The following is a 15813-nucleotide window of genomic DNA, read 5'->3' as shown; positions in this document are numbered from 1 at the left end:
TTATGTCAAAATACTACGTGAGAGTAGGAGTTTATGTGATAGGTACCTTAATTTTTAATTTTTGTGTTCAGTTTAAAAAGGATATTTATAACAAATGGAAGGAAGTATAGACTTAGCATGACACTCCAATTGGTTTGGGTCTACACAATAGACTTTTCATCCTCCAATCCATTCTCATACTCCTAGTCCTTAAATCCTTTTGTATAAGATTGGTAGTACATGATAAATCCACTAATAAGTTCATACTACACCAAGTGACCAACTAATATAAATATCCGCCGACTTTTCGAAAATGTCACGCATTCTTCCTTCCCTTCTTTTCTACGCAAAATTTTCAACTTTAGACTTACCAAACTTACATAATTAAACTTCAAAAAAGTCCTTGTTCATGACATAGACACAGAAATGGCGAATGGTGTTAATGGCTTCAATGGCGGCGACTCATGGAAGGCTCATGGAGCTATGGTTCTAGTTCAGCTGTTCAATGGAGGCTATCATGTTATTACTAAACTCGCTCTCAACGATGGCGTCAATCAGATCGTTTTCTGCGTTTTCCGTGACCTTCTCGCTCTTTCCATCCTCGCTCCTCTCGCTTATTTTCGCGAAAAGTTAGTTTATTTTTCTCTTTTTCCCGTTGTTTTCCCTATTGCAGTCAATTTTTTGACCAGTTTGTAGTTTTGTACTGTTATGATTTCGAATTTTTAATTATGATGCTGCTTGAGATTGATTTGTGTTTGTAATGTCAGGAAAAGTGTTTCTGATTTTTTTTTTTTGTCAATTTTATACTCTGAGAGATCGAGAAAATTTTAATTTTTTTGATTGTTTGAGAGAGATGGAAAGTTGATAAACGTGGAAAACTCGACAATGTACTCTGAATCCAGTGGTGCCGATACAGGAGGTTTTTAGCCATTTTACAAGCTCTGTTAAAGTTTATTTACGGCTTACTGATTGTAGAAGGAACTAGATTGAATGGTGATAGAATAGATTTGTACCTGTGTATCGACGTCTTGCTAATGCCAATGGAATAAGCTTTAAATCCGAAAATATGAGATGTTCACTCTGATTTCGGTGGTTTAGCAATTGTTGAGTTCAGTTTCTTGATTTTTAGTTAAACCTTGTCGTCTTGAGAAGAATAATAATTGGAGCTATTTTTTTTACCTAAATGTTGATCCATGAACTCCTTGGTTGATTAAGTGCTGAATAACAACTTTTTATAAGGTGTACAAACCCTTGAATAAAAGTCGGGATTTCTAATAAAAATGGATTTTTTCCGACCCTTTTATCAAAATACTAAACATAGTTGTACCATGCTTCTCACTTAAAACACAAGTACACAACTTCATTGTCAACCTAGAAGTAGGAGTGTTTTAGCAATAAGGTTGTCCGTACTTACAATTCCCAAGGTCTAGCTATCAAAGGGTTTCCTCTAGGGTAGTTTCTTTTGTTGTTTGAGTTGATGGATTGCTGATGGCATACTACTAATCTAGAGGGCATTTTGATAAATTGAAAGAAATTTGAAAGAATATAGAATCACTTATCAGAAGAAAGGTTTTTAAAAAGCTAGGTATTGATAGTTCTTCTTATGACAGAGAATGCATTTCCCTTGAGGCATTATAGCATTGTGCTAATTTTGTTTTCAGATTTATAGGAATTGCTACAAATAGTGCCAAATCTTTTGCAATTGAGAGTTGAGATTTAAAAGGAGAATAGTCGAGATTTGAGAAGTATTGTGCTTCTACGAAGAGGCTTCCTTCATCAGTGCATCTCAAAGGTATTGAAGAATACCAACAACAAAAATTCCAAGAAAACGCAATAAGACCTATTTTTTATCTGTATGGAACAACAATAACGATGTTGGTAGAGGTGTTCAAAACAATCTTGTTGATCATATTTACTAGATCTTGTAATCGAACCTAATTTGATCCAACTTCTTAAATGGATTTACAATGATATAAATATCAACATGGACACACGATACTCGAAATACCTAACCCAGAACAAACCCGATGACCCAATGAACCCCTCTAAAGGCTAGAGCTTTAATACCAAAAGATTGAATTTAGGTACATAAACCAATGTATCATTTGCAATGTTCGTCCACATGAATTCTTTTTCTCCATGAATTAGGTGAAATGAAATCTTAAGAAGTTGTTGAATTGTGTTAGTAATTAATGGTTTTTATTTTAAAAAAATGTTTTTATTTGATGTTTCTTTGAGTGTTATATGCAATGTAAGCTTATCAATGAATGAAAATTTGCTTGACTTTCCTATGACTGAATGTGCCATTTCTATGCTGTCTCGCATTTAATTTTGATATTTGAGAATAAGTATGTATGAAATTGTATAAAATTTAAACCTAAATAAATTTTATCTAAAATTATATACATACTTATTTTCAATTTTCAAATTTAAAATTTGAATGTGAGACAATGTAATATTTACACATTCAAATTCAATCTTAGGAAAACACGAGAAAATTTTCATTCATTGATAAACTTACACTTACCATTTATAGAAACATCAGATAAAAACGTTTTAAACTAACTACCAGCACAATTCAAAAGCTTCAAAGATTTCATTTCACCTAATTTTTAAACTAACGAATAAATGTCAAATTCAAACATCATAGGGCTCCTCCTTGGAATAATTTTCCATATCTTAGGCCTAGTTTGATTATTTAACCAAATTATACCCGATACTATGTAACCTAAATTTGTATTGATCATATCTTAGACCTTAAACCAAACCTTAAAATTTTGAGGACAAAGTTGCAGTTGTGTTTTCCAAAGCAATTTGTTGGCTGTTACTTCAATCTTACACAGTAGCCTACCTTCTGTTGTGCTTAATACAATATCGTCTTCCAATCCAATCTTGAAGGTGAGTTATTTCCGTGGCTTCATTTTTTTGATGCTTAAGTGGAAATGTTTTGACAAAAGAAATATTAGATAATGAGATGAGATTGATGATGGAAATTGGCAATTTAGCTCAGTTTCGTTTTATAATTGGTTCCCTCGTGAGGATGCAATTAGAGTGTTTTCTTGTGTGAGAGCAAATTTGGAGGACTAAGGGTTACCATAGGATCGTGCTTGTTTGGATGAAAGTTTGAACTGAATTTATTTATTGAGGAAGGGAGATAATGCATATTCTTTTCTATTGCGCTAGGAAAGTAGTTGTGACTTGATGATGATGTGGTTTATAACAAACTTAGTGAAATTCTGTGAGGACAGGTTATTGATTAGAATGCAAAGCGGTTGAGGATTTCAAGATATTAGTCTGGTTTGATTTGTGTGGAGTTTGGAGTTTCCAAAGTTTTTCTCTAAAAGTTTTTTTTTTTTTTTTTTTTTTTTTTTTTTTTTTTTTTTTGCAGAAGTGCTTCTAGGTCCTTCAGACCTTGATGAGGTGCTTTTAGTGAGGCATAACCCTTAAAATGTACATTGAGGCTCACTTAAGTCGTATTGTCTGCATTTTTTGTGGCTGCAACGTGAATTAAGACATAGAAGTTTTGTTTTAATGGATTTCGAGGCATGTGCCTCTCACCAACCATTTTGCATTTAAAACTATGATCCCTATAGACTATCACCTACATCGTCTTGACTCCTTTTCAACATTGGATAGTTGTGAAGAAAGTGGTGCCCAACAAAAATAATTTTTATTAAAAGACGAATGTGTTGGTGAAAGCTTTATTGGGCAGGAGATGGATGGATGGTTGCTGCAGTTTTTATTTAAAATTTTTTTTTGCATGTGCTTTTTATTTTTGGTCTCATCACATATTGATTTTTCTAATATAATTGCTTGAAGTCACTACACCATTCAAAGAATAGTGTAGTCTTAATTTGGGAGAGTTGCAAAATGATGTTTATCTTGTATACCTGGTTTGAGCATGAGCAACGGGTCTCTAGCTAGATGTGAGTCATGATAGAGAAAAGTGGAACTGGAACGGTCACTTAAGAACTGTATCCCATGCGTTAAGCCGCTTACGTTGCAGCAGTAGTGGACTAGGCATTGTTGATCTGGTATCCAGGTTTTTGGGTTGTTTTGTGAGATTAGTGGTTAGTATTGCTCAACATGTTTATGGGTGTTTTGAGGCTAAAAAAGTAGGCGCAGTGGCACTACAAAAGACCTTGCAATTTACAGCAAGATGAGGTTTAACTAGATTGGTGGTATAAGATGTGCTTCAGCCATGAGGAAGAAGTATAAGCTTTAAATGAATTTTGGTCCAGGGTGTTTGACAGATTCAATGCTCTTTCTTTATTTTGGTGTTGTAATTATGTTCGTATGAAGCAGATGTTAAAGCTGCACAAGATTGGCCAAGTGTTCTTCTAGTTATGGATGTTTTTTGTCTTGCTAGAATGTTAATCTGTTACTGAATGCGTTGCATAATTTGAGTTAATGTAGAAATTGTTGACACATAAAGTAAAAGAAGCTGCTATAGTGCATATAAATAACAGATTTTGAATTATAGTGCAAAGATATGGATTTGGTCGGGTCGTAGTAACAATTGTGAAACAGCTTTCATGATCAATGCGGATGGAAAGTCATTTTACAGTTATTTTTTGTCCTATATTTCGGCTGCGTTAAGCTCCAAGACCTTCGCAATACGGTGTTGCGGATGCTATTTTTCACTATATTCTGAATTCCTATTTAACGTCCAAAGTGTTGAAATATGACGAAGGGTTTATTATTTTCCAAAACACTGTTATTCTAGATTTTTTTGTAGTGATCTGATGTTTTATATTTGGTTTTTGTAGGCAAGTTCGTCCTCCAATCACAAAAAGTCTTCTCATCACATTTTTCTTCCTTGGATTGACCGGGTATGTAAGTAAATTTTGCTTTCTTTACGCTTTCCTTCTAAACCTTTCCTTTCAATCACCTTGGTTTTTTTTTTTTTTTTACTTCATTAGGATATTTGGAAACCAACTTTTGTTCCTTTTTGGTCTGAGCTACACAAATCCAACATATGCTGCAGCTATTCAACCTTCAATTCCAGTTTTTACTTTTCTCCTGGCTGCAATGATGGGGTCAGTTTGATGATATTTGGCCGAATTAAATTTTTAAAAGATCAAAATTGCTGATTTCAATCTCTTCCATGCAGCACAGAAACAGTGAACTTGTTGAAAATTGAAGGGCAACTGAAGGTCGCAGGCACACTTTCTTGTGTTTCTGGTGCTGTTTTGATGGTTTTATGGAAAGGACCATCAATATTTGGAGATAAAGAAACAATAAGATTTCATGGTGAAATCAGTGCCAAAGGACAACCAGAACCAGTTGGATGGTTTGCTGCTAAATTTATGGAATTTGGGTTTGAGACTTTCCACCTTGGTGTACTATGTCTTTTTGGAAACTGTATGTGCATGGCCACTTATCTTGCAATTCAGGTACCATTTCACTTCTTTTGCTGTAATGAAACTACTTAGTGAAAAGTTAGAAGTAGACCCTTAGGATGCAAGTATTGATGCAAAAATGTACATAAGAATTTCTCTGGTTGAGATATCAGACTATTCTTTTTGACGTATCTCTATTTTATGGGCATGATTTGCATACAACTTTAGCCTTATAAGGGTCGATTGCAATTAGAACTGGTTATTGTTTGAAGTTTGAACGGGTTGGTGTGGGTCAATAGCAAGGTGGATTGATAGCGGGTTTATTAGCAGGATGGACCAGGTCATAGGTGGTTCGGGGACTAAGGCAGGCCAGTAGTGGTAATTGTGGATCATGTTTTTTTTGAGTAACTTTTGTGAGATACCAAAAGTTACACTTTCTGTATAATATGGATTGAACAGAGCAGGAGAGGATCCAAAGAGGGAGCATGAGCAAAAATGGAAAGAGCATTTAGTGAATTTTTACCTTCTACTTGATATTCATATTAGTAAAATGAACAGAGCGTGAAAGAGACCGGTTGGGTAGTAGTTTGGTTTTATTTTTGAATAGTTTGGCTAATTTTCTTAAACCAGTTGATATAAGCACAAGACATATGCTACTATTTGAGTAAATCCCCCTCCTCACCCCACCCTACATGGATAGAGAGCTTATAAAGGGATTTTGGAAGCTCGGAGCTGAGTTAAAAATCTTCTGTGATGAGTCTATGACTCAATCTCCATGTTTCAGTGTCACTCTAGCTTTTTTGAAATCTGATAGAACTGGGCGCATAGCAACAAATATGTGTTAACATGATAAAATCTTGGGTTAGTTCACGTGGCTTGGAGATTGGCCACCTTTTGCCTGTCGTTAAATATAGCTGTATCTAGTACCATGATTACCATCAATTTAACTAATGAATTTATTCCCTAATCTGTTTGTTAGCCCGGTATCGTCCCTATTTTGATGTTTCACTATTTGCCAATGCCCATTGACATTTTTCATTACTTTGATCCTTCACCATTGAGCTATCCTTTTCAGTATCTGTGAACCTCCTATTAGCAACACGAGAGCTTAATGATTGTAGCTATTCATAAAACTAACAAAAAATGATCTTATGGTGGACACATACGCTCGAAAGAAAACAATAAATTGTAAACTAGACAAGAAAATTGTTTATAAGAGGACATGCCTTATAGTCCCTGAACAAGAAGGCACGTTTCATTAATAAGTTGGTGCAGACATAACCATAGAAAGCTGAATGTTTGATCTCATATTCTTTCCAAGGATTTTCCTTGTGACTTTTGCTATTGCTTGTCATTATTTACTGATATGAGATGGAGATGGAGGGAAGAGGGTTTCTTTTTTTTTTTGGGGGGGAGGGGGAGGGGATGGAGACTTGGGAGACTTCCCTTGGTGATCTGTAGCTCCTGGGGTAATGTTATGTTTTCTCAAAAGCACACTTTCATCAGGTTACTTAAAAATAGTGTTGTCAAATCATTGTATTTTTGTGCTGAATGATATTAGATTAGTGTAACACCCCGGCCGGGGTGTTACAAATGATATCAGAGTAACCCTACGACCGTGGCTGATTGTGTGTTCAGTGCACCTAGCGGGGGAAAAGATCTTGAAACTACGGTCCAACGAGGACGTTGTATTCTTAAGTGGGGATGAGTGTGATACCCCGGATTTAGCTTGAAAAAGGATTGATAGACTACTCATATCAACAAGGTGCATCTTCTTTTCATGGGAGCCCATTTGCTAAGACCTCCACAGTTAAGCGTGCTTGGTGGGGAGCAATCTTAGGATGGGTGACCTCCTAGGAAGTTTTCCCGGGCGCGCATGAGTGAGGCCAAAGTGTGCTGGAAAGACTTGTGTTGGTCTGTGGGACCAGTCTACAGTCTCCATGAGTAGTCACCGGCGGTCCGAGGGGCCGGGGTGTTACAATGGATGCCTCGTTGCTTTGCCGAGTTTTATTTGAATTTTGTAATTATTTTAGTTGAAATTATTAAAAATTATAAAATATGTAGCAAACCTGGCGTCGATGTGAATTAACTCAAATTTTGCTTTAGTGCATAATTAGAGATATGCTAGGGATAGATGATAAGCTCAAGATCCCTGATGGATACAGATAGTTCTGGCTTCTGGCTGCTGTTGATATTTCCAATTTCTTTGAGCTCAATCTTTTGGGATGGAGGCTTTGGCATTGTTGTTTTTGTTGTTGTAGGCTTGTAGCTCATCCAACAATTTGGCTGGTAGTATTAGTTTTCTCAATCTTAAGTCACCTGTGAAGGGAAGCTTTCTGGTGTTCCTTTCACTTTTTACTAGGTTTTTACCCTCACTAATTTTTGACTTTGCGCTGTCAAAAGTTGTAGACAACTGGAATCCTTCTAGGCTGCAATCAGAGGTGTCAAAATTGAGCAGAACCAAAAATCAATCACTTTTTTGAACCTAAAGTGACCAGAAACAAAAGTTGACTCACTTATAGATAATGACCTGGCATCACCCTTCTATGTAGGCATGACCTAGACAATGAAGACCCAATTTGAAAATTCTAAAGCTATTGGGGCTTTAGCCTGTTAGAGTTTTGCAAAAATTGAGATTAAGGAATACCTCTAGACTTTTAGGGCATAAAATCACTGGCGACCAGCTTCCTGTTCAAGCATTTTGCAGAGAAGAGATAATAGCATTCGAGAGGGAATCAGTTGGCAGTAAGGAAGGAAGGTGAATGAAAGCATAGTGCAAAAATAAGGCCACATCGGCCGCATTGTAAGGCTTTCAGAAAAACCGAACTGATATATTCTGCAGTATAAAGGTGTACAAAAATCGTGACTGAACTGATATATTCTGCAGTGTAAAGGTGTACAAAAATCGTGTTTTGGGTCATTTTAAGGAATTTTTATGCTTTAGGACGATTTAGAGTTTCGTGTCACTCTTAATACCGCATTATTGTATCGTTACCATAACCGCGATTTTTACCGCATTTTTGCATATTTAATAAAAGTCAATTTTTTTGATTTTTATCTTGACTGGTAGCTTGTTTACCATATTTTCGAAAAAGATTCCTTGTCTTTAATCTTTAACCAACAATTAAGTCAAATGTGACGAAGGAAGATATAAGTCAATCAATTACATAGGAATATTTAAGAAAAAGATTCATTTGCCTCTTAATTCATATTCTCTTACTATACCTTTCCTTTATTACAACTCATTTTGTGTGTGCTGTGCACTTTTTTACTAAATGTGCTCTGTATTTTTTTAATGAATTCAAAAAATAATAATAAGATTTGTACCATTAAAAATAAAATATAATTCTTATTCATTGTGGTATCACGGAGTTTAAGTTTGCTTTTTGAACACTTCCTGAATGTGTCCTTGTAATCACAACTGCACAGTCGAACACCTACACCCATACCTGAATTAGATATCCCTTGCCCGAGTCTGAATATCACAGCTGTGTAGTATCTTTGCTTCCATCTTTGATGATTGGTAAGAAGAAAAAAAAGTGAGGATTGTACAATTATCAAGGAGAAAAAAAGAATTGAAGAAAATCAAACTCCTAATCCCAAATCCCTATGCATGATGGAGTGGGATATGTAGCCTGCTCTTACCTTATATATAAACAATGTATCATTTTGATTGATTTGCTATCAATTTTCTTTGTTCTCTTTGATGGAGGGTTGACAAAGAATGTCTGTTGTGGCTGTTTCATGGTGGATTCCTTACCTTTATACTTATTATTTGCTGTCTAAAAGGTTGTAAGGGGGTCTAACTCATCAGAAGGGATGAGTGAGAAAAACCTCCCATTGCTCTGGTAGATACTTGAATTTGTAACCATAAGCTCACAATGCTATCCACCTACCACTAGACTTGCTATATGGGGTTCATTCTTAATGAAACTGTGCAACTTCTCTTTTTCTTTCTGTTGTCAATAAAAGCTTGTTTTTGTGTTGATTTTGTAGGCCCCGCTGCTAAAGAGGTATCCAGCGAGCCTATCGGTGACAGCATATTCATATTTTTTTGGTGCTCTTCTTATGGTTACGAGTGCGCTGGTTATGACCAATGATTCAACAGGTTGGGGACTGAACCAGGCTGAACTTCTTGCTATTATTTACGCTGTAAGTTTCTTGACCATTTAAAGGAAAATTGGAAATAAAAAAAGGAACTTTAAAATGGTTAGTTACTTGGGTTCTTGCTGCATGCTTGTTAGAGTTATAACTTAAAAATGAACAGAGAACAATGTCAAAGCCTTATCCCAACAATATGGGATCAGCCACACGAACCAAAACAATAATATGAGAAATTATCGTTTACAAATATTATAATTATTTGGCTCTATCTAATACTAACTTACAACTAAAAAACTCAATTCCTATGATTATCATCTTAACTTCTCCCCAATTCATTCTTACCTATTGTCAGATACTCAGATCCCGCTTCTTCATGTCATTCTTCAGTCTTGTTGTCCAATTTTGGCCTACATCTTGCGCTTCTAAGCTCCTTGAAGTTTCAACCTTCTACTTTTATAACAAAACCAATTTAAATTTTTCTCTCAACCCGTTCTTGGGCGACAAATGCAATATGAAGCCCAAAATTAAAATTATGGGCAACAAACACAATTGACATCCCAATCTTAGTCTTGGGCGTCAACTATTAAATGTGGCCAATGATTTTTTACATGGGAAAAACCAATGGGGCTACACAAAAGGTGACAAAAATAATTTTAACGCACATTCCTTGGGCAACAACTTTTGATACAATGGGTTACAGTAATGGTTGTCACCCAAAACTATTTTTCTTGTAGTGATGTTACTGCACAAGAAGATATATCACACCTTGTTATGCTGAAAACTTCAATCATAACCAATTAGCCACAAAATAGTGAGATTATGAATTACACTCAATCTGAAGTTTACGAGTCAAGGTGCCTGGTTGCATTGGGATTCGTTCAACCACCCTACTACAAATGCTATGGCTTCAAGATTCAGTTGAGATCAAAAAAAAAAAGCAAAAGGTCACCTGATTTATGCAGAGATACTATATTTTGGGATTTATGTATATACGTGATGCTTGCTAATAATGACGATTCAATTAATCATTGGATTCACGATGGGATGTGCATTTGTGCACGCAATATAATTGTATATTATTGTTTAGGCTTCTCCAGTGGTGGTTTCTTAAATTACACTTCTAATAAATAATCTTTAATTAAAATTTTAGGATGTCATTCTTTTATTTATATATTTATTTATTATCAGGGAATTGTTGCATCTGCCCTCAACTATGGACTTATCACATGGTCCAATAAAATACTGGGACCTGCATTGGTTGCTCTGTACAATCCACTTCAGCCTGCAGCATCTGCCTTCCTGTCACTGCTCTTTCTAGGAAGCCCCATATACTTGGGAAGGTTTGTTTCTAATTTTCATAATGTAAGCCTTGGGGATGTTTCACTTGTGTCAGAAACAAAATGGTGTATTACAAGAAGACTGGCCTCAGTGGTTATAATCCAAGTTTTTGTTTGGTCTTATTTTTAGAGTTTCTTTTTGTGTTAAAGTTTTATTTATTAGATATTTTTCATGAAATTCTTTAGCGTCAAGCGTACCTTATAATGTCGATCACATTTGCAGCGTTTTGGGAGGCTCTTTAATTATTGCCGGCTTGTACTTGGTCACCTGGGCAATCTTTAAAGAAAAGCAAACAGCTATAGGGTTATCTTCTGAAGCTCTCATTCACAAAGATCCTTCTCTCAGCAAGATGCACCAGCATGGGCTGATTTTTCCTGGAACATCATCTTCAATAAACAAGGTTTTGGATTAGGTGAATATCTTAGTCCAAGGTTTTGGCTTACATTTCCATAAAATCATATTCATTGCTTCTAATAGGACATTCATACAGCAGTGTCAGGTGGACTCATTCTAAGCTATAGTTATAACTCCTGCTTGTTTCCTTGTCATTTTAGGTTGATTTAATGTCTTTTTTATTTATATATATATATATATGGAGTTTGGATCACGTGAAAACCACTTAAAGTGGTGAAAACTGAAAACCAATTTTAGGGTATACATAGTCACTAAAACAGCGGTGAAAACAGTGTATTCAGTTAAAAAAGGTTGCGCTTTTCTGAGCTACAATTTCTTCTATAATTTTAATATAAATTCAAAATATCTTTTAGTTGAGAAACACGGCACCCTTTTTAGCCGAAATGTATACGCTTTAACTGAATATGTGCACCTTGAAATTGTGTTTCAGTTTTTACCACTTTAGTAATTTAAACCTAATCGTGTCCATATATATATATATATATATATATATATATATATATATTTGTGTGTGTGTTTGAATATGTAGGGTCAAGATTAAGTGAGAATTATATGAGAGCCATAATCTCTTAAAAGTTACACTTTTTTGTCAAAAAGTTAACACCTTTTTATGTAAAAAAAACAAAACTTCTTTCTTGTTAATTTGTTAGTTTCTAAAAATTTTTTGGTGGAAAAGAAATATTTTGTCTACATAGTAACATCTTTTTATATAAAAGCAACAATTTTTTGACATGCTCATTAGTTTTTTTCCTTAACTTTCTGTTTAGGGGAAAAAATTATTGTAGAAAGTAGCACAATCAAAAGGTAACACGTTTTTATGTAAAAAGAAACACTTTTTGGTCTTTTTTTTTCATTTTTCTGAGCTTTTTTTCTAAAAAATAATATTTTGTTGCCAAAAAGTAACATGTGTCTTACGGTTCTCATATAAGCTTGGTTGTCACCTAAACTTCTTTCTATATATATATATATTTTCCCATGCGTACTTCAACTACATCTTTAGATGTTCGTTCATCCATAATGACACCAACTCCATTTAATTTCTCTCTTATCTCGAGCACCACAATTTATATTATTTTCTTTCACCTACTATTGTTTTGGCCCTATTTCTTACCCATTTTGTCTCTTGTAGCATAAAATGTATCTGTAAATAAGTTAGCTATAGGATAAGAATTTGATCTAAATTTGCATGTTGGTTTGTAGAATTGACTCTGTGACAGATGATAAATGCAGAATAGAATTGAAACCAAGTCTAAATCTGTCTCAACATTTGCATTAGAGTTTGGCCTTAGGTAAATACCAGGAACATCTCTTTTGGAATTATTCTTGTCTAATGAATTGGGACTCTTGGATTCTGATGTGGCACACACATTTCTTGAAATTTGGGTATATTATTGGTTACCTACCAGTAATACATTTGATTGGATTTAAGTATGCAGCAATTGAAGGCAGCCAGTAGTTTGGACGAAAATGCTGCAATGAAGAGTTTAGTTGTGCTCATTTTGCAACTTGTAGCATATCAGTTGCAAAGAGTGACCTTGCACATAATTTGAAGCCCTAGGTCATGACATTCTTATCAAATCAGACTGAACTATTCTAGTGCTGTTAGGTATCCATCGTCGATATTGGTCCAGTCAAGACATCAAGATGTGGAAATCCGTAAACTGATAGAACAAGTTCATATGCTTGAGCATTCTATGAGACAAAACTTGAACCACAATGGTTTTCCCTTTAGAGCAGAAGCCTTTTGTGGTTGTACTGAAGGATTAAGCTTCAATAAATCTTTTCGTCCTCACTGTTATTGAACTCTCAAATAGTAGAGAAAATATCGGTTGGAGGTTTTTGATTCTTTTCAATGACATCTCTCTAAGTGTCCGAGTTTCAAATGGGAGCACGAGTTATAATTTAAACTGCTCAAGGTTACCCTAGTTTTTAGTGTTTGCTTGGTGTGGTCCTGTAGCATTGATATTTATAGCACTAGATGTTATTTACAGTGGATAATTCTATAATAATCAAAAGAACAAAAAACTAGAACAATACTTTTATTATGATTTTTATTATTTTTATTTAGTTACAAGAAATATTTGAGTTGAAAATTCATTCATTTTCTTTTGTGACATGTCATCAAATAATTTCAGATGAAAATTTGCTCATTCTGATGTGAAGTACAAGCTAACAAAGGAGTGTGTTTCAGGTGAATAACAATACAGATCCAGATTTACAACTGCAGGCATAATTGTTCCAATAGAATGTATTGTCATTTCCCTGGAACTCTTTGAGAACATCCATGGCTTACGTCTCCGGTGGAGTACTGGCAGCATTGTGGAAACTGTGTATATCATATCGAAGAGACTCCATACCGGTGGACATACCTATGTGAGGCACGGAGGCATCAAGGTTTTACTTTTACTGTATTTTTGTTTAAAACCATATTTGAACTCATACGATACAGATACACACATACAATATAATTTTTCCATCCTTTATTTTTCCTTATTTTTTATTTTAATCCGTTTAATAAATTTGTTTCACTATAAAAATACAAATGGTCACTCAACTAACAACTCAAAAAAAAAAACTAATATCAAACCACCTCTCCACATCACCACCCAAATACCAAATTAAAAGTACCACACTATTCTCAATACTTGACTAATGCAATGGGTTAGGGACCTGTTGCTTGTTGGAGACATGGATTTAACCCTTAAATTTGTGGCAGTAGTAAAGGTTGAATCTTGAACTATTAAAAAATAATCATTTTCGTCATCATCGAATTTAGTATATTGCACTTATAGAAACTATGCTCAGGCTCTGGGGAGGGATGGAAGATGACAACTAATGCCCATAAAAGATAGTGCGGTTAAAAAGTCCTTCGACTCTTAACATATGCCCATATTGTGAGATTCATACAATGAGAGAGAGTAGGTGAGAGTAGACCTGCAAGCCTGCATTTAAATTTGTGATATAAAATATTTTTAAAATTTGTGGGTATGTCACGAGCAAATATAAAGTAAATTTATTCAAGCCTGAATGATTGTATTCGGAATTAACCTTTCCGATATATTGAACGATGTTGCAGAAATTTTCGGTGACCAACCAACTAAATTTTCCATCTTTATTAAATGCACAAAAGGGCCAAAAACATTTATGCTTAGCTCAACTTAACTCTAGTTAATAAAGTGAATCTATTACTCCAATGTTACATATTCATTGACATACAATTTGCTGCATATTATAAATTTATTGACCAAACCAACTAAATTTTTCGAGAATATCATCAATCATCAATCTATATTTTATTGCACCACCTAAGTGAGTCATCATATATCAGGCCTAATTTATTACTTCGTTTGGCTCATAGAAGTATAAATTGCTATAAATAGTGATATTTCTTTTTATAAAATGTTAATATTTATAGCAATTACTAAAAATCAGAGGAAATACAAATTTTAGAGTATAAAAGCATCTCATTATGACAAACAATTAAATAATTTCTCTAATTAATCTCTTTAAGATTATAATTGAACTTTAAAGTTACAAGTGATAATTTAAGACTGTGAGTGTATATTATGTTAGCCTAATAGAAATATTCTCACCGTAAGACAGTCTCATTTGAGAATTTATAGATTTATTAAGCACCATATCAAACATTCAGGCAAACTAATTGATAAAATAAATTAAAATAAATATAATTATATTAGGAATTTTTTACATAATCGACATCACAATTTTTTTTTCCTCAATAGATAAATTAATTTCTATGATAAATTGGAAGATTGGAGGGCAGTCCTAGAGAGTAGAGGGTTGCACATAAACCGTGTGAAAACTAAATATTAGCGATGCGAATTCAGTGGGACAGAACTAATAGGTGAGCCAGAGGTGATCATAGGTTGTGAAGTTGTTGCATGTACGACCAAGTTCAAGTATCTAGGATAGGTAATTCAAAGTAATGGAGAGATTGATAGAGATGTTACCCATCGTATACAAGCGGGTTGGCTTAAGCGGCGAGCAGCAACTCGGGTGCTTTGTGATAAAAAGTTTCCTAGTAGATTAAAAGGTAAATTTGACCGTGTTGCAATTAGACCGGCTTTGTTGTAAGGACAGAATGTTGGCCCGTGAAGAAGGTTTTTGAACAAAGGATGAAAATTATAGAAATGCGTATGCTAAGGTGGATGTGTGGTCACACTATGATGGATAGGATTAAAAACTAGAAGTTTATGGAGAAGGTAGGGGTTGCACTTCTCACTCCGAAGATGCATGAGAATAGGTTGAGATGGTTTAGGCATATGCAAAGAAAGACTTATGACGCCCCAGTGAGAAGGATCGAAAACATCATAGTGGAAGGTAAGAGAAGTCGAGGGAGACCTAGGAGAATGTGGGAAGCACAGATAAAAAGTGACCTGCATGAGCTACACCTCTCTAAGGATCTGACCAGGGATATGGGTAGTTGGAGGCGCCTCATTCACGTCTTAAATTACTGACTATGTCCCACTAACCTGTCATTTTATTGTTTCTTATCCTTTACACAACATTCTCTTACTACCTTCTTGTTTTTACTTTTTATTTTTACTTTTATTTTCTTTATATGTAGTTATTTATTTATTTATTTATTATCCTTTCTTACATTATTGTTAATGAT

General features: G+C 34.6%; 1 protein-coding gene across 2 annotated transcripts; it reads left to right on the top strand.

Annotated features, from left to right (window-relative positions):
- Positions 1 to 249: 249 nt before the first annotated feature.
- On the top strand, positions 250 to 14498 carry LOC130804720 (WAT1-related protein At4g19185). Of its 2 annotated transcripts, none has more exons than XM_057669274.1 (8): positions 250 to 608; positions 4749 to 4811; positions 4902 to 5018; positions 5093 to 5375; positions 9318 to 9473; positions 10614 to 10765; positions 10986 to 11175; positions 13313 to 14498. In XM_057669274.1, exons 1-7 carry the CDS (start codon positions 406 to 408, stop codon positions 11173 to 11175), a joined length of 1164 nt encoding a protein of 387 aa, XP_057525257.1. In that variant the 5' UTR covers positions 250 to 405; the 3' UTR covers positions 13313 to 14498. The 2 variants fall into 2 exon arrangements, with proteins under 2 accessions (XP_057525257.1, XP_057525256.1); XM_057669273.1 differs by having other exon boundaries at positions 251 to 608; positions 13369 to 14477.
- Positions 14499 to 15813: the final 1315 nt, after the last annotated feature.

Source organism: Amaranthus tricolor, chromosome 17 (assembly GCF_026212465.1).
Source record: "Amaranthus tricolor cultivar Red isolate AtriRed21 chromosome 17, ASM2621246v1, whole genome shotgun sequence".
In the NCBI taxonomy this organism is placed as follows: domain Eukaryota; kingdom Viridiplantae; phylum Streptophyta; class Magnoliopsida; order Caryophyllales; family Amaranthaceae; genus Amaranthus; species Amaranthus tricolor.
Note: the sequence above shows the minus strand (reverse complement) of the source record. Positions and strands in the feature narration are given on the sequence as shown.

Excerpts from the sequence above, each read along its gene's own strand:
- LOC130804720 (XM_057669274.1), top strand. The coding sequence starts at position 406 with ATGGCGAATGGTGTTAATGGCTTCAATGGCGGCGACTCATGGAAGGCT. Across the intron at positions 609-4,748 it reads CTCGCTTATTTTCGCGAAAA|GCAAGTTCGTCCTCCAATCA; the intron begins GTTAGTTTATTT and ends TGGTTTTTGTAG. Across the intron at positions 4,812-4,901 it reads TTCTTCCTTGGATTGACCGG|GATATTTGGAAACCAACTTT; the intron begins GTATGTAAGTAA and ends TTACTTCATTAG.